Below are 27,563 nucleotides of genomic sequence, written 5' to 3'. Positions count from 1 at the left end.
TAGAGCTTCTGTCTGCTCTTCAGGCCAGCATGCCAGATCCAAAATGCCAACTCAAAGGCAGCCAAGATATTGAAAGCATATTGAAGGTATTTTATATTACTGCTTTTAAAAGAGATAAGAGGAGACGATGTAATTGGTAATTATTCTCAATCAACCTGCTGATGCTGCACTCCTACTAGTAATGTATTCATCCTGACCAGGACTAGGCTTGAGTCTCTGGTTGTCAAAATTGCATGAAATGATTTGATCACAGACCCATATGCGCTTGTTGCGCCCTGAGTTTGTGCTTGCGATTGAGCCCACTTTCAGGAAATTAGAGGCCGGAGTGTTGCTGGGTAGCAGGCAGTCATACAGGCATTGTTCCAAGAGGTATAACCAATGAACAGCACTACTCAGGAAACAAATTCACACAACGGTGCGTGCTGTCGGCTGTCATCACAGCTAGCGCCGGCAGGCTATTTATACCAAAGGTCATCCGGCACAGGCAGTGAGTACACACACAAACACACACACACACACCCACACACAAACAAATAGACAAGAGCCCACTGTCCGCATTGGCACTACTCTGTTAGAGGTTATTGATAAACTTCCACTGGATATGCTCTGCTGCTCTCATTGGGAATAACCCCCAACGCCCAGTGGTTCACAAGTAAAAACATCATTTCACATGCAGAGTCATTTTCACACTGTAAACACATCAGGGATTCTACTTTTTATTATATACATATGAAAACTGAGATTTGTCCAAAAACATCTCCCCATGTAGATTTTCCCTTTTGAAAATTAAATTGGGTGTATCGTGCATCAAGTAGCCTAGAGCAGGGTAGGCATAACTTTTAAACTTTCACTCACCTGACCAAAACTAAACTTTATAACAAAAACACACACACCATATAACCCATTGTAAATAGAAACTGAACTTAAAAAGTAAAACAAAGCAAGCGTGTAACATCAGCCTTCCTGTCATGTCCTTTCTTTGGCCTTTTAAGCTATGATGAATACAGCTTCGGCTTTACTAAAAAAAGTGAAATGATTAATATCCTTCAGAAAACTGCAAAATGGCCAGGGCTAAAATATAGGCCAATGAGATTGAGCATTCATTAAACGATTAGCTAAAGCTGAGCTAAAACCACAGTGTAGCCTGAACAGGATACGGTTGTGAAAATCATTACACTTCCCCATATTCCTTAAATAGATCTACCTGCCTAAAATAACAGACTGTTTTTTTAACATTCAAAAACTGTTTAACTGTCAAGCACAGATAAATGTGGCATAACTTGGTGGTAAGTTCCCATATTTGCTGACTTTACACGATAACCACATAAGAGTAATATAACAGCTTTGTCAAATCAGATATTAAAGCTGGTTTCAAAGACGTTTGTAAAAAAGAAATGTTTTTTTCTCTCTGCCCTCCTATCCTCTCTATCCAACAGCAGCAACAGAGGCAGTAGTAGCAGAAGGTCTTTATTTATAGCTGCTCGGCTTCGCACTGGCCCTGCCTGCCTGTCACAAGACCCAGCAGTGGATCCTGTGACGACAGCATCTGACTGACGGGTAGCAAGAGAAGGACAGCAGAGTGGATAGGAAGAGAAAGAAGCTGTGAGGAAATGAGGAAAACATATGATAGCCTGAATTGGGAAATAACATAAGGCATACCACAACAAGCAACCCTTTTCCCATCAAATACTCGGCACTTACGTACATGCTCACAGAAAACAACATCACCCATAATTTCATAGTGACTTGGGGTTTCTTCCGTTGCAATTTTTGTTGTTTTATCTGGGTTGCAAAATGTTCCCTATCTGCCGTAATGATGATACAGCAAATCCATCGCACGAGTATCCCTACTTCTTCCTCTATAAACTAATAAAAAAATAAAAAAATCTATATTTGCAACAAAAATAAATCATGATTAAAAGCATTTTCAAACCATTTGCCGAAGAAGGACAACGATTTACATATACACATTGCATTAATTCTTCCTTCTAAAAGCCCTTATCCTAGATACTGATTTAGAGAGACATTTTAAAAAAACATTTTGGATTACAGAGACATAAATACCCCTGTGTTATAATAAAGACCCTCTCTCTTAAGAGTCTATGAGTGGTTGAAAACATGTGTTCCATTTTTTGGCACCCATTACTATTCTTGCTTTGCTTCTTCCCCATATTCACTTATTCACTTACAGGGATAGTTGGGTGTTTTGAAGTGTAGATAATACACCGACTATGGATAAGTACCTCATACAACCCGTATGAGATACTTATCCATAGACGGTGTATTACCTACAGTAGATGACGGTCGGCGTGCCCCAAGCTTGGAGAAGCAGACAGGAGTTACTCCACAGAATCAAAGCAATGTGCTATTGTACATATTACATTATTTTTAGGTATTTTAGCCACCCAAAAGAAAGGCTCACCTAAAAAATATATATCAGTTTAAGTGTACGCTATATTTAGAATATTTTCACCTATTTACCTTGCCGTGACACAGCTATACAGTCTATGTTTCCAACGGGGGAACTGAAGCCGTTATTTAGACACCAGACTCCATTGAAAAAAACAGTAATTTTACGTCGTAGAACACAGGAGTTGCTGGTCTACCTCTGCCTTGATTGGTTAGTTTGTTTGTGTTATTGTGTGACTTTGGTTAGTTTGTTTTCACCAAAGTCACACAATAGCACATACAAACTAACCGATTGAGGGAGCGGTAGACCAGCAACCCCCGTGTTCTGTGAGGTCAAATTACTGTTTTTTTTCAATGGAGTGTGGTGGCTTTTGGCGAGAGCATAAATGGATACAACGACTTCAGTTCCCCATCGGAAATGGCTGTCTGACGGCAAGGTAAAGCAATGAAAATATTCTAAATATAGCGTCCACAGCAGTAAATTGATTTGCTTCCGTGCGGTAACTCCTTTCTAGTTCTCCAAGCTGGGGGCGACCTTTATCAACTGTAGGTAATACACTGACTATAGATAAGTACCTCATACAACCCCACTTCAAAACACCCGAACTATCCCTTTGAATGCAAAATGCCACATGTAAGACATGAATTGTCATTTGCTAAAAAGGTTTTCTGAATTTGTCGGTTTGCTTTTCTGGGTTGCTGCTTAGCTAAAAACACAACTTGACAAGCTTGTTTTAGCTCTATTGAATCACACATACAAAAAGCATTTAATACGGATAATTACGGGCAGGGCAGTCCCAGGTGCTGACTCAGTAATGAGCTGCTGCCTTAGTAAATTAGTTGCTAATTACAAACAAATTGCAAGCACCAATTGAATGAAAGTCAGAGAAATTTGTGCTGTGCTTTTATGATGGTAAATCTGGCACTGTGTTTGAACACGATATTTTCCTTTTACTGTAGCTTGTAGCAGTCACTAAAAACTAGTGTATGCAGGTTGGCCGCTAGGCATTGACTGTTCATTTCTGACAATGTGCTTTGAATTGTGTAACCTGTGGTCACAGATAACCTGTTTAGTATAAACTACTGGGAAGAAGGCAGAGTTTTGCTGCCATGTCTGTTGTGTACTTCCAGTGGCAATGGGTGACCATCTAAGACATCAAATATAGTACTATGTTTGAATAAAATGTATGATACATCAAAATCTTAAAATACATTATGGTGTGGGAGAGTCTTGGACGTCGTATTAGATCTCTGTGTTGGCCTAGTGATAGTAATGAGAGCAGTAACATGTCTCTGAACTGTCTGTTTCTCAGCCTCCTCAGATAACAGATTAGAAATCCCTCTGCTTAGTTGTCCTACAGTGTCAAATTAATCATTTTTATTTATTATATTCCGTCTCTCTCTCTCTGTTCTACATTGGCCTCACAGTGGTGAGGGTAAAAAATTACAGGTAAAGGTGAGATGCCACAAAAATCCATCTACTTTTGCATGTTTTTCCACATCAAAATACACGGTGAGGAGAGGTAAGTAGCAGACAGTGTTGCACACATGAGGGTCAGACAGGGGATGACCATGTTACCTGGCCCACAGCCCTCTCCTTGCCCTGAGATAAGATTAGCCTGCTACCTAAAACCCTTCAGTGAGAGGAAAGGGTTGGGTGGTGGTGGGAAACCCCCGAGTCAGAGCCAAACACCAGTCACCTTAGGACAGGAGGTCAGAGAGGAGAGGAGAGGAGAGGAGAGGAGAGGAGAGGAGAGGAGAGGAGAGGAGAGGAGAGGAGAGGAGAGGAGAGGAGAGGAGAGGAGAGCAGAGGAGAGGAGAGGAGCAAGTAGTGGTACTGTTGTTTTATCAATGGCCTTGGTTACAAAGCCCTTGCACTGTTCCTGAAAGCCTGGTGCATCACACACTCCTCAAGTGTCCATACATCAGACAGCCAATCTGGTTAAATAAAGATCTGTAAGAGGCTTTGCTGTACCTAAGATATTAATAGCTCCGCCTCACTGGGAGATGTTTCAGTGAAGCACGTCTTTGTGGATGTTTGTGACACACACCACAAAGACTGTTGTGTTCCACACGGTAACCGCAGGAAACGGCCTGATCCACTGGTGATGGTGGCATCCACTTTGGCTCCTTGACACAAAGCTCAACAGGCCTCTGGCTGACCGTAACACTGCCTGGGGATTCTCACTCAGGGGATAATCCAGAGAGACTTATTCCTCCCTCTTCCTACTCTCACTGCACACAAAGTGTGTCAGGGTCCTGTGACCGGCAGTGTCACACAGACCCACATTCTGAGAAAGCCCAGTGTACTACTGGGGGAGGGAAGGATTTGTCTCAAGATGACGAGCTCATTGGTTCCCGCTGGTGCGCCCACGACCTCTCCGTCTACCTGTCTTTATGTGCGGGTATAATAGTGTGTGGGTGGTGTGTTACGGTATATATGTTCCTGTGTGCCTGTGGTTGTGCCTTCCTGTGTCTTTTTGCACTTTCTGTATGGGTATATGTGAGTGTACCCTTGTGTGTAAATGTATGTGCACACTACCCTAACACATATTAATGTCTTAGGTTACCCACTAGCCCCAACAGCATGTGGTGCAGGAGCTAGAGGGTAACCTTAGCCAGGGTTCCCTTTGTGGTGGGCAAGCAGGTTGATTAGAGCAGGCTCTGCTTACATCCCCTGTACAGAAGGCTTTGTGTTCAGCCCGGTCTCCTCTTTCAGCCCTCCTCAAGAGCTGCTGACCAACAGACCAGAGCAAAAGTGTGCCAACACGTCATGTCCAGTATGGGATAAATGGTATATACCTCAGATTAAAAAAAATCAATTAACACATTTAAAAACAGTAAATCTGAGGTTTTGTAATTATGTGCTCTTGTAAAACAAATGCAAAAAATCTAAATCTCAAACATTTTTTTAAACAAATTTCTTGAGACAAATCTCGACAAATGTATCAGTCCAAATTGACTCCGAGAGACACACATGGCGCATAAGAATACAAAATCTTTTTTAAAGTCTGGGTTAGAGATGCGCTGATCTGATTTTCTTTAAAATTTAAATTCTGCAAACCTCACTGTGTGGAACTCATTTCGGTTAATTTTTATAAAAGGTAACAATAGGGCAAGGATTGCTCAGCAGCTGTGACTTAATGGATATAACTGAAAGCAAAAATCCAAGTTTTATCATGACATTGATGAAGCGTGTTTACCATGATTAATACATAAAATAACATATCGCTTATTACACGGCTACTTACTTAAGAAATCAATAATTTGACAAAAAATGGTCCGCCAAAGTCCGAGATCAGAACTGCGCCCATAGCAACGATCTGTTATACATAGCAACGGTCTGCTATAAAGAAATAACAGACCGTAGAACGCCATGATTGGTCAATCAGAATTGAGTATTAAACAAAGCCGTGTAATAATTCACAATAATTCAACAATAACCCTTTTCAAGCACAAGGGGTCTTAAAAGCTCTTTGTAGAATTTAAAATTTTATTTCACATTTTTAATATTTTGGTTGATATAGATAATTGCAGTGATTCCCAGCAGAGTTCACAAAAGCTAATTTAATTCCTTCCTTCCAAGAACTCGGTGGCTGGCTCGTTGCCTTCATTTCTAAACACAGAGCCTGTGACGCACATGCACACGAGTATTGTTAGGGTTGGCCTACACCTGTGGCTCTAAACCTTGGTGACTGGGTTTGTGCCAAACCTACTGATGATCCCTGTACAGTAGGCTATGTGTAGGTGGTTGGAGAGAAATCCAAATGTAGGGGAGAAAGAGGCAGGCCCGATTTATCTAGAGTTATGAGGTACATACAGCACATATACAGTAGAAGCCTGAGGTATGGGTCTCAGTTTAATCTGACATCTGTAGAGCCTTGTCACTGTCTTATCCTAATGTTATGTTAGGGTTACATCAAAAAGCCTTCCTGTGCCGTCACAGCAGACTCACCAGCCAGCAGCGGCTTAACAATGGCAGCCTAAGCCAATGTTAACATATGCCGGCAGCTAAATTAAGCTCCTAATTAACAATCTCATGCGGAGATAACATTATGGGATAAACATAGAGTGCCAAGTAACCACCTGAGCTAAATACCCACCAACGCACAAAGATTCCTTTCAAACACATCACTAATTGCCTTTAGAGTACATTAATTTGGTACTCTAAAAAAGATCTCAGGAAAGCTTAGTACTTTTTATTTTAATCATAATAATAAGCTTTATTTAAATGGCATTTATAAAAGTGCTTTACAAACTATAATAGTAAACATTAACATTATCGGGTAAAAAAAACAGGAGCGTTTACAACGTAAAATAAATAAAAAATAAGATGCCGTAAAATGCCTTAGGATGATATTTCAGTACGGATTTAAAAGGCAGAGCTGACTGTGAATGATTGAGATGCTCAGATATGGAGTTCCACTGCTTGGGGGTCTCTAGAAAATTCTCAGAAATCCAGCACTTAATATCAAACAAACACCAGATAATACAGGACATGACTGTTACGTAAGGTTTTATCAAGGCATACAGCTAAATGTTGCCAGAAATGAAACTCAATTACGTGTCTTTGGATTTTATGTCCCATAATGTTACACCACGCGTATTTGACGGATATGACCAAAACCATACCATAGCCACATCACTGATGGCAACAAAGCTTTCCATAAGGTTGGTCAATACTACTCGGACTACAAACGGAAACCAGAACACTTCCGATACCAAAGTCTTGTCCCGCTGCCTACTGATTCTACATGTGAATGCAGAATCAGTTTATAGAGATTATAATCTCGGTAACTGTCTGCTTTTTGCAGTAACATGGTTTCTTAAATGTCATGTAAACCTGGTTTCCTTTATCAGGATAAAACTATATAGCAAACCCGGTGAACAAAGATAGATTTCTACTGGGATAAACTTTTTTTTTTGTATAGGCTTATGCTTGACTGGGTTTCTACGTTTTTTTTTAGCATTTGCATGACAAAGCCCAGAACAAGGATTATTACTTGTTGATAAAAAAAAAACGTACCAGAAAATTCACCAAAGACCCCTCTTAATCGTAACAATTAATCGTAATCGACAATCGTGCTGTGTACGTGTTAGAGCGACCAACACAACCACGCTGGCTGACCTGCAACGAATCCTGGTTGAGGAAGGAAACGCCATCCAAAACCAACGTGTGACCAGGTTGGCGATCAGCATGAGGAGGAGGTGTCAGGCTGTTGTGGCTGCGTATGGATCTTCCACCGCTACTGAGGCTCCTGACGGTGTATTAAATGAATAAAGTGTAAAATAACCAATATGTCTTGTTTGTTCCTTGTTACTGATAGAGATTTCAATCATCCAATCCACCAAACAACTCAAAACAAGAGTCAATACCAACAGGAGAATACACTGTTTACCATTGACAGAGCATTTTGGCAAATTTTTCTTGGGCGCGACCCACATAATCAGCTGTGCTGCTCGTCCCACAAATGCATGATCCTTACAAGTTGGACATCATTGTGAAGGTACATAAACAGGCTTTCTAACGATGTAAAATACAATGCCAATTAGTATTGTAACAACAGAGAAATAATCCACCAAAAACAAGTTTCCGAACTTTCTTAAAACGTTTCAACATAAATACTTCAGACCTGTTTCATAGTACAGAAACACATTTCAATTTGAATCATGTTAATACCACTTATATATACTTTTAAACAGAGGGTCATTTTGTTTAAATTGGACTCAACTCAACAGAATTTATACTTTTACTTCAGAAAATTTTGATTGTAATATTTGCATTAGAGGAAGCGAAGTGACTGATTCATGACAGATTGGTGTGATGTGAGAGTTTCTAATGGCGCAAAGCTAACGTGGGTGGTAGTAATTGACACAATGCTTGTTTTATTGGCGCAAATGGTCCTCATCTGTATATATGCACTTTTTAATGACACAGCACAATTTTGTAATTCATAGTGAATTATGTTGCGAATGCCCTGGCAGAGTGCCACGGACCTGACTTTGAGAATCACTGGTTTACAGCACAACTAATAACGAGTCAGGAACAAATCCCCCCCCAACTTGGCTTCTCCAATAACCTGGTGTCTTGTGTGCGTGTAAACAAACAATGTGTCAGACGGTTCATGTATGTATTGGTTTTCAGTGGAGCAGGAGAGCTACAGTGCATGTAGAATATTGGCCTCCAAGGCGAACACAAGCCGCTTGATGGCCTGCAATAACCCAGAGCAGATAACATCAGAGACTACTGCTAGCAGGGGTGACATTTAAACAATCTGTCAGGGCTGACTGTGCATGTGCTTGAAAAAATCAGCCAGGGGGGGAGAGAGAGAGAGCGAGGGAGAGGGACAGACAGGGAAACAGAGCTTTTGTGTTCCTTTATGTGTGAGAGAAAAACAGAGAAAGCGAGAGAGACAGAGTGTAAGCGACAAGAGAGAGAGAGAAGAGTTGACATTTACACACTGTGGGTCTTAGCAGTGAGACTACAGTATATACACACCACTGATATATGCACAAGTGTGTCCAATATCCTCCAACCAAGTTCATGACAAATCATACAGATTATTATACTGTATATACTATGTTCCTGGAATATCCAAGCATCAACAAAGTAACGCTAGTTATAGAAATAAGAGTACATAGGACAGATTGTACACCTTCCTAATCTCCACATGTCAACAATGGCCACCCCAACCTCCTGGCCTTGACCCACCTTCACACAGATGAATTAAACAACTGTACCAGCAGAACCACTTCCCATCCTCTGGGTTGCTTGTGCAGCAGTGGAATGAATGATGAGGATAGGGGCCATCTGCTCTGCTTGGGGGGAGTGTCTCATGACAGTCCTGTTACTCTTTATCATGCTTGTAATCAGGCCAACACGAAACAATAGAACAAACGAAGAGGAAATAATCAAGGAAAAAACAGGAAGACTGCAATTTGTCCTCCAAAAACATAAATGGAAGTGGAATATGTCCAGAAAAAAAATGCCTAAAGTAGGAGAACTCTTCCCATCCGTCTTTCTCACAGCTCTACAAGTTCATACATGTTTAACAAGATGACTAGAATATCTTTACCACAGAGGCCCAATTTGAGCATGATGTGCATAAAGTGATCAGCAGTTCATATTGTTAAAACCTCTATCCACAATTGGTGTGCCCTTTTCGCCCAGCTGTCAAAGTCCACATGGTCCACATTCCAATTGTGACCCGTGTAGTAGGGTCCACCCAAACACATGGACCCCAACTGGTGCATCACAAGTTTAAAAGTGACAACAGAGGTCATTTATTTTAAATATTTTCTTATGTATCCCATCTAAAACCTCCTATCATTTTCAATAAAGGGCACCGCTGTTTCTTGATAACTCATTTTAGAACATGTCCCACTTGATTGGACACATAACGGGACTGGGACAAGAAAAACGGCATGGAGTAGAGAGGTGCCAATACCAAGCATTAGCCTGACTGATATAAGGCATTGAGGGGTCGCCTAAAATAAAATGGGATTCAAACAACCCTAATCCCCGTGTAGCAAGCCCCGCCTCATAGTAAAATGGGAGAGAAAGAAAAAAATGAAAGCAGATGCAGGAGTTCAACAGCTTTCTCTCTGGTGTAACGCAGCCTCTGACATGTTGATACAGCGCAGCCAGCGGTAGCTTCAGTTACACTAAATTTAAACTAGACAGATGCCACACATAGTTACTCATGCCTCGCCCCGGGAAACAAACGTCTCATTCATCACACTGGGTGCTGGGACCCCTTCGGTTCAGTAGGGTTAAGGGGCACCCACATGGTGATCCAGCCCCACATGTGGACCTCATGCATGACTGTCTGACTTTTGACCTCTCTGTCTTTCTACTTTCATAGAAGTATTAGAAACCTGGTCCATAAACTCTCCTTTTTTCCTGGCACATAAAGTCTTCAATCTCAAACTATAACATTTACAAAGTCTAGAGACCTTAGCTTGTCTGACTCCACTGTCCTAGCTCTATTTGTATGCTTTCCTCTCTTCTTTTATTTTCTTTTTAACAGTTTTTTGGATATAATTTGTGGTGACAACTGTTATAATAACTATACCTATGCATAACAATAAATATCATTGTCCTACATGTCTAATATCAACATGCTTCACAATTATAATGTCAAAAAAGACTCAAGCTAATTGCACATTAGCAAATTGGTCAACTGGTCAATTGGTCAGTCCAGTACATACAACGTTAAACAATATGAGCAAAATATAAAGTTGGACATATTTTAACTATAGACTGGTGACCTCTCACCAAATTGGCAATATGTTAACGCGATAATAACAAAATTTGTTTTAACACCACTAATTTCTTTAACGCATTAACGCAACTTGTGATTTTTAGGCTGTAGCAGGCTTAGGGTTTTAAAGCTAGGGTGAAGATACTGGCATAATATGAAACTAGAAAACCTAAGGAATCCATTGGTACCAACCATGTCACACTAGCTTGTTGCGAAGGAGGCAAAATAATGCTTCAAACTTATTATACATTTTGGCGAGGAAAAACTGTCATGGCCATTTTCCAAGGGGTCGCTTGACCTGAAAATGGGTTCTATGGGTACCCACGAGTCTCCCCTTTAAAGACATGCCAACTTTATGATAATCACATGCAATTTAGGGCAAGTCATAGCACACTGACAGCTGTTGTTGCCTGTTGGGCTTGAGTTTGCCATGTTATGATTTGAGCAAATTTTTATGCTAAATGCAGTACCAGTGAGGGCTTCTCATTGTCATTGTTTTGTGTGAATTGATTTCCAGTAATAAATATAGACATACATTTGCATAAAGCAAGCATATTTGCCCAATCCTATGTTGATAAGAGTATAAAACACTTGACAAATTTCCCTTTAAGGTAAATTTTTATCAGATGAAAAATGTGTGATTAATCACGATTAAATATTTTAATCCACTGACAGCCCTAGTGTTCTGTTGTTATTTTAGGGAAGGTGTAATATAATTTCTAACAGACTTCAGGACAGCCTGTACTCTAATGACAGCTGCTTGTCTGAGTGGTGGCTCCCACCCCTCAACATAAAGTCTAAACAAACACACACACACACACATACACACAAACACACCTGGCTAGAGTCTGGGAGTGCCGACACACTCACCTTGCGATGCAGCGCACAGCATTCTTCCACTCCTCTCCTCGGTAAGATTGCAAAGTGCTTGAGCAGTAAAAAGTTAAAGGCTGCAGACGTGCCGGGACGAGAGGGGTTCTCCTGCGCTAAGTACAAACGAGTCACTAGAACCTGCCGCCTGCCCTCTGCCACTCTCTCTGGGAGCTCAAAATAGTCCACCATGAGAGCGATGTAATTTCAGTCTTTCCCACGACAAGAAACTGAGAGGACCGGGCTCTTGGTTCAGAGAAGCAGAGCAATGACAACAACATAGACAAGGGCAAAAATTGCTTTCTCCACTAACTCATTTTATGATGCTAAAAATGTGCCTTGACATATCTTAATTTCTAACCATGATAAAAACAACGCTAGATGTACAAGAACTGTCACAGCATGTTAACAGAACAAAATCAAACCTGACTAGTGACTAAGTGGTTGTGGTGACTGCTGGCATCTGGAGATTTCATTAGCCTAGATCAGTCTCTCTGATGTCACTGGTGGTCTCTTTCACATCCTGAGAGAGCAGTGAGACAGGAAAGAAGCCTCAGTCGTCCTGGTGGCGGGTCTACAATGCTCTACGCTAGTATGATGGCAACTGGCAAACCACAAAAACTTATTTCAATTCGTGAGATAAAAAAAAGCAAGGACAAAAAAAGTCAATGTATATGGAATATATACAAAAAGAAAAAAAGGCAGATATAGACAAGGATAGTGGGTCACCAAAAATGCTGTTCATCTTCCCCTTACCAGCAGCTAGAGAGCACCGCGGTGTGCCCCCCGCTTCTTTCTTTCCACCCTGCCATCTGAACCCCACATGGCATGTCTGGGCACAAAGCCAGACACCTTCGCTGTGGATCTACTATTCTGCCACCCATAAAGGGCACTCCTGCCCCCCTGCCTCTCTCAGACCACCTCTAGCGCCCAATGAAGCCACTGCTCGTGACCTGCATAACCCAAACTTACCAATATCTACCAATCACATAACCACTTCACAATAGACACTATCACAAATGGAGTAAGTAGTACTTTAAGGGATAAGCAAAAATACATGTTGTAAGATGGATTGTATAATTTTCATATATGACACTACAATCAAAAACAGTCAAGAGGAAATATGTTCTATAATTAGTATGTACAACCCCTTTTGATACTATGGATGAAAGCAAGTGTGAGGCCACCGTCTGTAGCAAGTAAAACCATCACACACAAGTGTCTAACATGCCACTTTCAGTGCCGTTTGTTTCACAATGATAGTAGATTGAAAACTCTCTGGAACTGACGTCCGTTACGCATAATGTTACTCAAAACATGACTTGCATGCCTCTTCACACGTGGTTTCCCCTGCCTATGTAAATCTTCGAGAGGCCGCCCAAGTATTTATTTTTTTCCAACAGCCTTAAATGACAAATTAAACAAAGAAAAAAGCACTGAGCTTAACTCTCACGGGAAAAAGTGCTGTAGAAAACGAGTGACCAAGCATTGTGACATACTATTAATGGAAATATAACACACCGTCGGTCGCTGCTTTTCATGGTGAACATTTCTTAGCACGGGGAATTTTGATTGGATTTTATTGTGAAGTACCCTACGAAATTATGCGTAGAGAGGTACTTTTATAGTGAGTTCATGAATCAGTTAGGTTCATTAAGAGTTTCTAATAGAGTTTATTAAAAGGGTCGGTTCACACAAATTACCAAAAAATAATCTACTAAATGTCAGAAAATAGTGAAAAGCAACCATAGCAACTTTCCAGGGTCTAAACTGTCATCTTCAAATTACTTGTTTTGTCATACTAACAGACCAAAATCCAAAGGTATTCCACATTTACTATGGAACCAGCAAATCTTTTGTATTTTTCCTTAATAAGTTAATCGATTAATCGATCATCGGAAGTGACAATCACAGTTGTAGTCAGTTCGTTTTCTCCTAACCATTGCAGCACTGAATTTGGGTTGATATAATTTTACTACTGTTGACTGAAAAATTACATTTAAAGTCACCAGCAACTAGAAACAATGTCCCAGGGGCTTAACGTAATCCACAGACCTCGTGGTAAACCACTTTCACTGGAATTACATTCTACGAAAGGAATAGTCCTCATGAAAACTTTTGACAGCCAGGCCTGTGGATTTTCCAGAGTAACTGGGAAAATAATTATTTTTTAAGTGCTTTGGGGGGCACAAATTAAATCCCTTGTTCCTCCATTGCATTGAAATGGTGGCAGAAGGTTCAGAGGTGGATATCTCAAAAACAAAATGATTTGTATGAATAGATACTACTAGGGCTAAGTGAGAGAATGTTTTTTTATTTGTGTGAAAAGACATTCAATTAAACAAGTACACACTTGGATTAACAAGAACATCCTGATCCCCATAAACACACAGTTGAGGAAAGAAATGCCTAAATTACAATGTTCTTATAAAAACAAAGAACAAATGTATGGACTTTGGTTGGACAAATATATTCCAAACACTTTAGTGGACCAAAAATGAAAAGTGATGAATGCTGCCATTCAGTTGAATTTTACCAACACAATGTAATATCTAGAGGTGGCATGTAGGGAAACAAAGTCAGTGGAAAGATATTACTGGAGATGAACAGAGGAAGATTTGCTATGGACCTCAAACACAGAGGACACACTCCCTCGAGTTGAAAATGTGAAAAAAAAAACATAAGTGAAAGTTCATGAAAGGGTCTGCAGTAAAATAAGAGAAGCTGGAGTTCCTGGTAAATCTGTAAATCAGTTTGTCTGAGCTAAACAGAGTCGCTACTTGTTGTCACAGTACACAAAAGTTGGTGGAACTTGTCCATTGGCTATTTGAAGCCAAAAGACAAAGGCTTTGTTTCTACTCCGCACAGCTCACATGGAAAACTGATGAGAATCAGTTCACTTTACTTATTTAATTTTTCCACTTTCTTTTTTGCATCACAAATCATTCCACGATATTTTGCTCCTCCCCTCGTCTTGAGTCATAGTTACCGGCTAGAGCTTAGTGTGGGTTATTTAGGCTTTGACTAGGGTTGGATTTTAATCTAAAGCTCACATTTAAACCATTTTTAAACTATTTGTTTTTGCTACATTAGTTTTAAATAATGAATTGGTTACCATAGTCATATAGCAGTTTTTGAGCAAATCTCACACCTCCAGCGCAAAACAATCAAACAATACTTTTTCCCATGTTGTTTACTAGGAACAGAAACTGACAGATGGGTCAAAAGGAGGGCTGCACCCTCTGAGTCGATTAGTCAATTTGGTCTTAGTTGACTAAGATTTCAATTAGTCATTTTTTATGCTTTTTTATGCTGAATGACTTATTATGAGCACATCTCTGGTAAATATAAGATTTAAAGTGGTGCTTTTGTGTGATTCTTTGTGGAGAAACTCGATTAAATCAATTAAAAGATTAGTTGACAAAATCTTGTGAGTGTTAGTCGACTAAGAATTTCTTTGGTCGAGGACAGCCCGAGTCAAAAGCACTGAGAAGTCGCTAAGAAGAAGAAGCTTATAGGCAGCACCTCATATTCTAAAAGTTTAAAAAAAGACAATTGGGTAGTTACTGCCATTGACTCTTTTGAATCCAGGTAAAACACGTGAACTACTTTCATCTGGACCATACACCTGGCAAAATAACATTCAGTATTAGTGACTCAGCTAACCACAGTGATGAGTTGCGACCATTACCGTAATGAACAATGCATGCCTTTAGCTACAGGCTAACTAATAGACTTAATCCAATTTTTTAACCCACAATGGCAAATTAGAGCTGAACCAATTGTTGAGGGCAATACCAATATCGATGTTTGAAAACTTAAAAAACCTAATTGCGATATATTTTGACTTATTTATAACAACATATAACATAAAGAAATATTTCGAGAACCCTTAAATTTGATTAGCAAAAAAAAAGGTAGAAGATATGTACTGAGCAGAACATTTTATAGTAGAAAAATAAACTACATACTGGCAAGATTATTTCTGTAATGTTGCATTTGTATCTTTGACTTTTCTGTACTGAATTTTCTTCTTACTTATTGGCCAATATATATGCACTAACCCATATACGTATCTAATATAGCAAACTGTTTTGTTGGTGATCTGAAACCATCTCCTGGATCTGGACTACGCTAAATAAATGCAAACAACAACAACACGTCTTTTAAGAGTAAATCTAAATGAATATTAAATTAGGTAATTTCCTTTACTGAGAACAAGTATTGGTAGAAGAGGCTTTTAATAATCATTTTTACTCACTTTGAAGATGCCTGTTTTGTCAATGAATAAAGCTGTTGTTGATTTTAAAGCTATTCTCTGTCCTTTCAGATTTATTTCAGTGATTTTTGAATGATCCTATCCCACTTTCTAGGCTAGTTACGCTGATTCACAGAGGGACTAGTTCTTCTATTCAGCTGCCACTGTACATAATCAGGGGAAAACCCTTACAGTAAGCTTGCCCAGTGCCTCTGAATAGAACAGTGGAATATTTCACCTCAAAGAGGTGACTGTTTCCTGAGCAACAAGAAAACACTCAGAGAGCAAGAAAATGAAAAGACAGACGCAGCATACAAACAGACAAAAGAAGAACAGAACAAAAAGCACAGACAGAAGAGGCAGGGCGTTATACTGTACCACACCATTACACAGATTTTTAATCATATTCACATATGCAAGTAGAAAACGATGAAAGATAACCGCCAGCTGCGGGCTGAGAGCAAAAGTGTGCAGGAAACCGACATTCAATAGTCAGCTCCATTAAAGAATAAGATGAAGAGACAATATCAAAAACAAAGATGTAGATGAGATTTGTCACAGATGAGCGACTACCTTCCATAACAGCACCCTTTTAGAAAGTGAAGTACATGACTGTAAACATAATGTAACTTTCTGAGAAAAGGAGGTACTGTATATACTGATGTTTCATTTATATTTCGAGAGACGCTTTCTCTCCTTTTCACAACATCACAGCCCAGTTCAAGCAGCATTCAACAACAAGAGAGTGGAGTAAAAACCTGTTAGATATTCACAGCAGAAGTTATTACAAAAACAAGCCCCGACTTGATCCTTCCTTCAGAGAAGGAGACCAACTCAGGAGTGTGAAACTCCCTGTTACTCTGGCTGTGTGATCCTGTATTACACTCCACTTATTAATTTGGACAGGCACCCCCCTTTTGGGCCAACTCATACAGTCCAGACCAGATCAAAACCACTTGCACAGTGGTGCTTTTATTCCTACGCTTATTCCAGCTGCAGTTTTTCCCCTCGTCCCATCCCCAAATCAAACTTATTTTTTAATCGAAGGAAAAATTGATTTAAGATTGCACAAGCCAAACCTTCATGGAGTCATTACTTTCCCAGAGTTTCAGGAAAGGGACACAGCCGAGGAATTCACATGTTCCAATGGTTTAGGCCCAAAGACAGAAACCAATGAAGAAGATGAATTTAGCACAGATGCAAAGACCAGCGAATGCTATTAATCAATCACTTCATTTGTGGGTTTAAATACAGTTCATGATTTTTGTTATATCGCATACATCACTCCTTTGTGCAATGTACACTATCTAAAAGACTCTAACTGAATAAACGCCCTACACCTAAAAAGGCAGCAGCTTCTGTCATTCACAGGAGTAACTTAGGGTGTGGTATGATTTTTTTGCGATATCAGATAACTGATCCAAGGCCATCTCAGCCACCTCAAATACTTTTCATTTCACTGCAACACCTGAGTTTAGTTTCCACCAAGATTGTTTTGTCTGCAATTGTGATGCTGGGTGCAGACATCTGCATGAGTTTATGAGAACCTGTCCTAATTTATTATTTATCATTTCATCTTTTTCAAGTGTTTTGTGATACTGTATTGATTCTCATTTTTAATTAATAGTTTACATGCAAAAATTAAATCAGTCAATACTTTATTTCATTTGCAAAGAGATGCACCCTCTCAGCGTATGTGCCCTCTCAAAGTCGTACTATGATGTGGGACTATGATAAATGCAGAACCCACTGTTCTGATTGCATAAAAAAAGGAAACTTTTGGGGATTTTTTTAAACTCAGATTTTATGCATATGGTGGTGTAGTCTTTTAAACTATGACAGTTTTCCTAAAATTTGATTTTAAAAATCGCAATATATTGCATTGTTTATAGTATCACAATATATCGCAATATATTAAATCGTACCCCGTGTATCATGATACGTATCTTATCGCCAGATTCTTGCCAATACACAGCCCTAATGTCCAACAATACTGGTAATGTTCTATACTGCCAGAAACTAAAAGTAGCTTAGTTTCTTACTCTACTTAGCTTAGTAGAAACTTGGCGTTTTTTGTTTTTTTTCTCCAAACAGAAAACATTGTTCTCTTTTTTAACTGGAAGCATTTCTCTTTAAACATTAATTAAATAAAAAACAGAGTGAAATATTCAAATCTATCCAATCATTTAGATCAATTCTTAATTCTCCAGAATCTCCAGATCCTTACTTTGTTTCAATAGATATACTAATACAATCATGATCATCTGTCACTACTACTTAATAACACCCAGGCATTGCTTAATGTCTTTCATTTTCTTCTTCTCTACTGTGATATTGGTTTCCAAGATAGCCAAAAGAAAAATCTTTGAGTTTTGTCCGTTTTGTGAGGCATTCTCATCTTATTAGGATAGTTTAGCCTGGAGGAGAGAGGGCAGTGTCATACGGCAAAGATCCTCATCTAGATTCAAACCCAAGGCAGCTCATTTAGCATGGTCTCAGATCACTGTTCCACCAGGACAAAGACTATTTTTAAGTTCTTGGTATCCCACTTTGAATCTCAGCAGCGATATATTACTTATTGTTTGAACTTGAAAAGCACATTAGACATATCCTGAGGGTGAGAGAAGATGGTTTGGAACAGGTTATCACTAAAGTTTTTCAAGTAAAAGTTCCTCACTACTTAAGGTGTAAAGCATCATAACAATTACCTGATTATTTTTTTCATATCCCTCTTTTGTTTATGTCCCTAACATTTGTGACATCTAGCAGTCACAGTAGATAACTCATCATTTCAATAGTCAATGTAGTTTTATATGAGACTTGACAATAGGTCTTGCTACCTGTTTAACTAGTAAAAAAGTTGACAAACTTTAAAAGACTGAAGCTTGCTTTAACTAGAGCCTTTGTCAAAACATTTTACTCACAGATATAAGACCAATTATGGAATAAAATTTGTGCCTAACAGGAAGGTACAATTCAGGGCCACCACCTTTAAGGTATTGTGTTAGTGTTGAGATTCACGATGGTGGCACCCATAATAATAAATATACATATTATAAACATTAAAAAGTCTTGGCTGTATTTATACTTACAATATTTTTTATTATTATTATTATTATTATTATTATTATAAATAATTATTATATTATTTTTCTTTCTCTTTTTTTTTTCAATTTGGATTGATGAATTTCTGGACCCAGTAGCCGAAAGCTGTTAACCTGTAATTAACTGTACATAAACACAGTATGGGACAATTATTTTTGCTGTGCATAACTCTCTTACACATTTATGGCTTTACATTTACAGATATCAACAATAACTAACTCTTGAGTTTTGCTAAATTAATAAATGTTATTACTAAGTAATGTGCACTTTATTATGCACAATTGTGCACAATATTTAACAAATATCTACAGGAAAGACTATGTTTACATTGAAATAACACACTTGACATGCTTTTGCATCTTTTGCATACAACAGCATCTGCACTACTTTTAACTTATTTTATGAACAAGTGAATAAAAGTTTTGACAACATTAGCATGTGCTACTGTGTGTGACATTCAAACTGGTCCCTCCTTTCAGCCATACTTCACTTATATCAACCTAACACTAACTTATTCCCACCAGCAGAGTGTTTCACATTTACAATCTATCTGCTCCAAAAAACTGTAGGATGCATTTACAAGTTTTAACTTAATTCATAGTTAAATTAGCTGACTTTTCCTCCACATCACTCTTTTAATTACTTAGCTATAGTTTCTCCTCTGTGTTATTTATTAGTATGATTTTGTGTGCCCTCTTTGTAAAGCATCCTTGGGTTTCTGAAAGGAGCTATATAAGTCCAATTTATTATTATTATTATTATTATTATGGCAACTGCACTTGAGTGTTAGCCAGCCTGCTAACATGTGAAGCTAATGACAGCAGCTGGTGTTTGTGGACAGTAGCTGAGCGATAGAAAGGATAATATTTCTCCAAAAAAACGTATAGTGTCGGTTCCTCTTACCAGAAAGAGCACACACACACAGTTGTGGTCGAAAGCTGCAGGGTAAAATGAAGCCAGCAGTAGCTCTAGTTTTAGGTGAACAACTTTAACAAGTTCACTACAGTATATGAAGCACAGTATAGGGGGTAAACTTCACTGACCTGCGGGGCCTAGCGGCTGCTGCTGGCCGTCCTCTCCGAAGATCAGCCTGAAGTCCAGCTCCTCGTTGCCGGGGCAGTTTGCAGTCGTCATCGGGTGTTTGACAGCTCGACCAACCGTCGAGCGAGCGACCGCTGGCTGGAGCAGTTTATGCTCTCCTACAATGTCCCAACATTTACCGACTGGTCCACCACGACGCCCCCAAACTACAACTTTTAGTTTGTTTTAACTCATGTGTTTCTTTCCTCTCCTTCGTTTGACAAATCCACAAATACAGCAGGTCGTTATAGCTCCTCTTCTGGCTGCAACTTCAGAGAAAGTCGTCTGTCTCTCTGCTTCCCTCGCTGTTTCTCTCTGTCTGTCTGTCTGTCTCTCTGTCTGTCTCTGTGTCTGTCTGCAGACCGAGTCAACAACAGAAGAAGCGTTTTATCAGCCAGTGTTTAGTGTTCGCCATAAAGCCGATGAATCGTCCCCTCTTTCTCTCTCTCTCTCCTCCAGTCTCTCTCTCTCTTTCTCTCTCTCTCTTTCTCTCTCTGGAGCTCCTCTCCCAACTTTTACTAACCCCCGCGTGACAAGGCTGTTCCAGTGGTGACGTCAGCAGACACAACACAACACAGGGGCACACACACGCACACAAACACACTACTGGAAAATATATTTTTTGTTTTTATAGGGTCACTTTAATGTTTTTAAGAAAGAATGGAACTATACATTAAGTCAATATCTAGTAAAACAGTGAATTTGTGCTCCCATTTTAATGTTTTTATTTAAGTTACTATTATTTATTTATTTATTTATTTATTTATTTATATTAACCCCTGGCATGTTTTGTGTTTTATGTTAACTTTATTTATTTATCTATTTTTATGTTTGTTTGTTTTTATTTACATAAATAAATAAAAGTAACATAAAACACAAAACATGCCAGGGGTTAATATAAATAAATAAATAATAGTAACTTAAGTAACTATTATTTATTTCTTTATTTATATTAACCACCCCCTGGCATATTTTGTACTTTTATTTATTTATTATTATTTATTATTTTATTTATTTATTTATTTTTATGTTTGTTTGTTTTTATTTACACAAATAAATAAAAGTAACATAAAACACAAAACATGCCAGGGGTTAATATAAATAAATAAATAATAGTAACTTAAGTAACTATTATTTATTTATTTATTTATTTATATTAACCAACCCCTGGCATGTTTTGTGTTTTATGTCACTTTTAATTATTTATTTATTTATTTATTTTTATGTTTGTTTGTTTTTATTTACCCCTTTATTTCCTTTATATGAATTGTTTACCTATGTGTTGATTTAATTGTTCTTTGTATTGTTTACAAATTTCAAATAAAGCTTATTGAAAACACACACACACACACGTACAGGAATTAATAAATAGTTTAAAGGTCACGTCCAAAATTCCATACTAACATGCTATTTAGTACGCTTAAACAGTATGTGAGATATTTTAGTATGAAACCAATAGTACGTGAATTGCATACTATTCCGGTGAAATATTACAGTATGCAACGCTGGACACTATACAGCAGCATAAATATCCCACAATGCAATGCGGTAGTGACGACAACGTTCATAACGGACATTGACGGACAGCTCTGTAACATCACTAACGCTTCAATTTAACTGTAAGTATAAGATTTCACTTTTCTAGGCGTAATATATATTTTAAATTGGCTTCATCCGAAATCACATACTCTGCACTACATACTCAATATGTGTACTATTGTTCAACATACTTCTGTGTGAATAAACAGTAGTATGTATCTTTTCGGACACGCTGAGCAGTAATTTCCTGAGAGCCTCCTTACCAGTTGGAGACGTATAACCATGGTAACCCGTGCCAACCTCATGTGACCAAAACAACGGTTTGTGAGAAACAAAGTCTGAATTAATGTAAAACATATATTACGCCTAGCAAAGTGAAATCTTTTATGTTACAGAGCTGTCCGTCAACGTCCGTTATGAATGTTGTCGTTACTGTCGCATTGCATTGTGGGATATGTATGCCACTGTGGTGTCCAGCGTTGCATACTATAATATTTCACTGGAAATAGTCTGCTATTCATGTTCTATTGGTTTCATACTAAGGATTCGGACATACTAGGCATGTTAGTATGGAATTTCCGACGCAACCTATAAGATTTCACTTTGCTAAGCGTAATATATTTAAATTTAGAGACTTTGATTCTCCCAAAAACTTTGTTTTGGTCACATGAGGTTGGCACAGGTTACCATGGTTACACGTCTCCAACCGGCAAGGAGGCTCTCAGGAAGTGACGATGTAAATTACTGCTCAGTTCGTCCGAAAAGATACATAATACTGTTTATTCACCCAAAAGTATATGTACGATAGTACACCTATTGGGTGTGTGGTGCATAGTACGCGATTTTGGACGAACACACTATCAAAGACAAGTTATGGGCCTAAAGTAGCCTATATTGTTTTTTTAAAGTGTTATATGTTTTGTGACCAGAGTGACATTTCGGTTCCTCGAAAGCAGAATAAGACACAAATAGGCTACATAGGAAACATTTTTACCTAAAAATCATAAATATTTCATATCTTTGATTATGTCTTCTTATCACCGTGTTAATAAGCTGTTTTTGCAAAACGTGTACAAACATTTGAAATTGCATGTAGCGAACCTTTTGACCTTGCATCAGCCACTCTGCTCTATTTAATTGGCCCTCCATTCTCTTCTAACCACCCATCATTAGATTACATCCGATTGCGCCTGGCCCTTAAAGCCTTTTGTGTGGTTCCAATCCAAACCAGGATTGGTTGGTCTAATGACATGATGCACTTTTATACCGTTAGATACCTCCAGCCTGTCAGCACATTCATTTCTTATCAGCCAACTGAGGCTTGTCAAAGGGGGTGTACTGTAGATAAGGAAGAAGAAACATATTGATGATAGATTTTTGGATTATTTAGGTTATAGATGGTGCAGCCTGAATAGCACATCAAGCTATTTGGTGCCATTGATCACAGGGTTTAAATTAAGGATGCACCAATCCAACTTTTTCAGTCCCGATAGCGATACCTGGGCTTTGGGTATCAGCCTATACCGAGTACTGATCCGATACCAGTGTTTAATTAATAATCTGTATGCCTCACTGTGTGTAAGTGCCTGGGAACCTTATTCTATGTTTAGACAACATCAGGCTTAACTTAAACATTGCTTTCCTAACTTACGAAAACAAAATGTAATAAATAAACACATAGATAAAATTAACAGGAATTACAATTCAAGTGTAAACCTTTTTAATGCACTAATAAATTGATCAAAACTTAAACATGAATTCAAATATCCAGTATATAATGTGTATAGTATATAAACAAAGAACTGAATTTAATAGATCGGCCCCTTTATCACCGATATCTGATCCAGTATCGGTATTGGTGCATCCCTACTTTAAATACCTGTAGTTATTTACCACTTTTATCCCTGGTTCTTCAGGTTTGAGAATCAGTTTCTCACTATGATTCAAATGTTGTCTTTCTCTACATTTATTCAATGGCATAATGTACATTTACTCAAGTACCATACTTAGGTACAATTTTGAGGTACTGTACTTTACTTGAGTATTTCCATTTTATGCTGTTTTATACTTCTACTCCACTACATTTCAGAGGGAAATATTCTACTTTTTACTTCAGTACATTTTTTTTGACAACATTAGTTATTAGTCACTTTGCAGATTCAGATAATTAATACAAAATATATCTCAACTAATGAAATAAGATGCATTATTTAATGGATTAAGCTACACAGCAGTTTATAAAGTAGTTAAAATTAGCTCCACCTTACCAACTGCAACATTCAAGTGATGAACACATTAATGCGTCTATAATTATAGTCCAGTGACATTATATACATTATTCTGAAACAAGCCATTCTACATGACGAATACTTTTACTTTTGGTATATCTTGATGCTAATACATATGTACTTTTATTTAAGTAAGATTTTGAATGCGCAACTTTTACTTGTAGCAGAGTATTTCTACATGGTGGTGTCAGTACTTTTACCTAAGTAAATTATCTGAATACTTCCTCCACCACATTTATTGCCCATGCTCAAATGGTGATTTTGCACTTGGTGGGACTAAGTCGGTATTTCCAGGACACTACATTAAAATATTGGCCAAAGGTGCAATAAGTTGAGAAGATGAGCATATTGTGACCCAATTACAATACAGTAAATCTATATCACCAGTCAGACAGAGATTCCTAACACCAGCAATAACCACTTTGTTAAATGTAGGCTAACTTTGTCATGAAGTTAATGAGCAGTTTTGCCTCTTGTGCATATTCAGTACTCACACTGTATATTCCTGCGCTGGCTGAGGGATTACTTTCTGTCATTGGTTTATTTATATCACAATGCAGTTCTTAGTATTTCTTACCAGAGATAGGGGTGACAAGTAAATCTGCGGCTAGAATAAAGCAATAGTAAATCCGTCTGTATACGGGCTGTTCCACTCCCTTTAACCTCTGTGTCTCTATCCAACCCATCAATCTCATCAGGTTAATCTTTATTGGGAAAGCAACACAGAGGTGGATGCACTCTAACGCTTTAATGTGCTGCTGCTTTAATGATCTTCTTGCCTGACAATATTTGTAGCCTATTCAATTATTAGTAGATATTAGCCCAAAGTAGTAACACTTAGGTACACACAACTTTAAAAAAAACAAATCTATTGACATATAACAAATGTATTTGCTTTATTGGCAGCATGTAGCAGGTATTCAAATTCTTGTTGTGATGCCCCCTCCTAGTACTTTGCACACACACACATACACGCACACACACATTCGCGGCTGATCAAGAGCAAGTTTTTAATGTTTCACCAAAGGTTTTTGCAACACTGATAAGCAGAGTCATAACATCAGACGTTTTTATTATGTGCATTACTGCTGCTATTAATTCTACCCATCACACATTAATGAAGTTGGAATAATATTTAAGGGCTTTTATGATCTACTTGCTTTAAAAGAAACAAATGAGTACATATATATTTTTTGTATAAAAATCAAATGAACTTTGTATGTTTTTCTATATTAAGCTAAACATGCACAGTACCGAGGAAAAAAAGCACGAAAGATCATTTATTATATTGCTGAAAAAAACTTCTGCGAGAGCAAATTTTTATGTAAATCAGTCGACACAAATTGCACGCGCAGCAGACGACAGCTTCTTATTTTTCTGAAACAGCCACACTACATATACCTATATGCTAGATGCATGTGGGCGTACAGACAGGCGCTCCGCTCACAAATGCATCTGAAAGCATCAATATCACATTTCCTGTGGTCTTTATTTCCAAGCAAAAGCACAAGGTTGAACCCTTTTTCGACTTGTATGCCACCTTCTGATGCAATTCTCTCCCAACAGACATTTGTTCTTCTTAGATCTGTAAAGGGTTGGTGTTACTATAATCAAAGAATATACACCAAAGCTGTTACATTTTTAGTTTCTAAATCTCTAAACTTCATATGATTCACCAGCATCCTGCCATTTTAGACTGCTCCCAGACATGTAGTGGTGTCATTAACAAGTACAAAAATGTTCTACTCAAACAGGTGTAAAGTTACTTGAGTTAAATAAGTAATAACTAAATAATACTGCTTGTGTCGAAACCTAAGCAACAGTTACTGTCATTTAGTCACACATTATTGCGTAAGTCAGTAATGTCACACATAAATACCAACCAATTATAGTCTGTATTCAGCTATACCTTCGAAAGAGGTGACTAGAATCATTATAACCAAGGCTTCTATGATATTGACTTCAATAAAAGAGAGAAGCAAAACAAATTTAACAGGAATTATCTTAAAAATGGTACAAGCACATTTAGCTTTTTCAATCATAAATAGTGCCACAAAAGAAAGGAGGACATAATGTTTTAGTTGTAATGAATCCAAATGAATCTTAATTCACTGACTCTCACAAATATATTCTTATCAAATTGAATTATAAAAGTGATCATCATATTATTATGTGGCAGTCACATGACTCGACTGAACTTTCTCCTGTGCAGTAACCATGTCTGCAGACCCACCCGAGTCTAATTCAGGTTACCGGTGTGTCTTATCTTCGCAGATGACCTTTGAAGGGAGAAGATAAAGAAAACAAATTGTGTGGGAGGCTGTAGATGTGGTTTGTGATATTATGTTCTTGTAAAGAAAGTTATGAAGGGAAAAAAACACAGCACCTGCCCCCACACTGGTCCTGTTTGAGAGGTGTCACTCTTTCAAGGATTGGGGTTTGCACACACTGCAGAAATGCAACACAGCAGCACCTTGGCAACATGCGTGATGTTCACTAAATGTCAACACATATCCAATTGCACACAGTATCAGAATGTCAGCTGATAAGGAATTAAAGGCTCATTTAGGCTATTACACTGTTTTGGTGACAAAATCTTATTTATAAACATTCTCCAACATTTGAAAAGTAAAAAAAACTGTAATTTCTGTCATTTATTTGTTATTTTATGTCTTAATTTATCTGTGATTGACTTATAGGCTACAGTATGTTAATAATGCAAAAGAGTGGAGTAGTGAAAATATGCTGACTATAGTTTGCAGAATATTTAATCCTCGACAAACAATATGTTTGATTTCCTTGGGAGAGAGTGCAAAAAACTTGCCATCACAGCTCTGATCAGAATTTCAGCTGACTTGAAATCTTCCTGATTTATGCTGCCCTCTTTTGTTCAGTCTGTGAAGCTGAATATTGACTTGGTGTGATGAGTGAGTGGGACAGTTGCCTCCCGTCAGATAATCACAAGCCCAAAGTCTGGATATAAAAAGGTGTACACAGTGGGACCTTTAATGTTATGTTTACTTAGTGATACGGTTCATTAAAGAGGATCTATTATATTTATTGGTGCATACTTCTATTTTGGATTTCTACTAGAACATGTTTACATGTTTTAATGTTCAAAATGCACTCACCGTCTGTGCTGCAGCACCTCTTTTCACCGTCTGTCTGAAATGCTCTGTTTAAGCTCCAAATGCCCAGTCTGCACTGATTGGTCAGCTGTCCCTCTCTGTTGTGATTGGTCAACCGAACCAAACTCTTCGAACTCTGCTTCACCTCCTCTCTAACAAGCTTTGTTTAAGGCCGTGCCAAACTAGCCGCTAGGCAGGTATTATGCAAATAAGTTTCTTGATGACATAACCACGTTACGGAAGAAAAGGCGGGACTTCAAGCAAGGCGTTTCCGGCAGTTCAGGAGCAGTGTTTCTGTGACGGAGAGTAACTCCCTTTGGCGTGGGCTTTGGGCTTTGTAACTTTGCAGACCTTTTCAAGCACAAAAACACTATATAACACTAAAGGAAAGGGAAGAAGCACAAAAGCATAATAGGTCCTCTTTAATAAATCCATTTACATATATGTAAGTAACCAGTATGCAAGCTCAGTTATTTCTTCCTTTGTTAGGAGACAGTGATCTAAGTTCATAGGGCTTCCACAGCATTGGTTTGTTCAACACGTGACAGAGATTCTATTACTGAAAGTGAGTGTGATGTTCTGAAGCTGCAGTAAATCAATCAGCGATCCAATTCATTCAGCA

The 27,563-nt window shown here is 38.3% G+C and overlaps 1 protein-coding gene across 1 annotated transcript in view; it reads right to left on the bottom strand.

Moving 5' to 3' along the window:
- nfatc3a (nuclear factor of activated T cells 3a) overlaps nucleotides 1–20,483 on the bottom strand; it is a 66,360-nt gene extending 45,877 nt beyond the window's left edge. Inside the window, exon 1 of the mRNA XM_074611906.1 lies at nucleotides 19,950–20,483. Coding sequence (XP_074468007.1) covers nucleotides 19,950–20,040 — 91 coding nt within the window. The 5' untranslated portion in view covers nucleotides 20,041–20,483. The remainder of the gene's footprint in view (nucleotides 1–19,949) is intronic.
- Between the last annotated feature and the right edge of the window lie 7,080 nt (nucleotides 20,484–27,563).

This window comes from Sebastes fasciatus, chromosome 2 (genome assembly GCF_043250625.1).
Source record: "Sebastes fasciatus isolate fSebFas1 chromosome 2, fSebFas1.pri, whole genome shotgun sequence".
In the NCBI taxonomy this organism is placed as follows: Eukaryota; Metazoa; Chordata; class Actinopteri; order Perciformes; family Sebastidae; genus Sebastes; species Sebastes fasciatus.
This window is presented reverse-complemented; position numbering and strand designations above follow the sequence as displayed.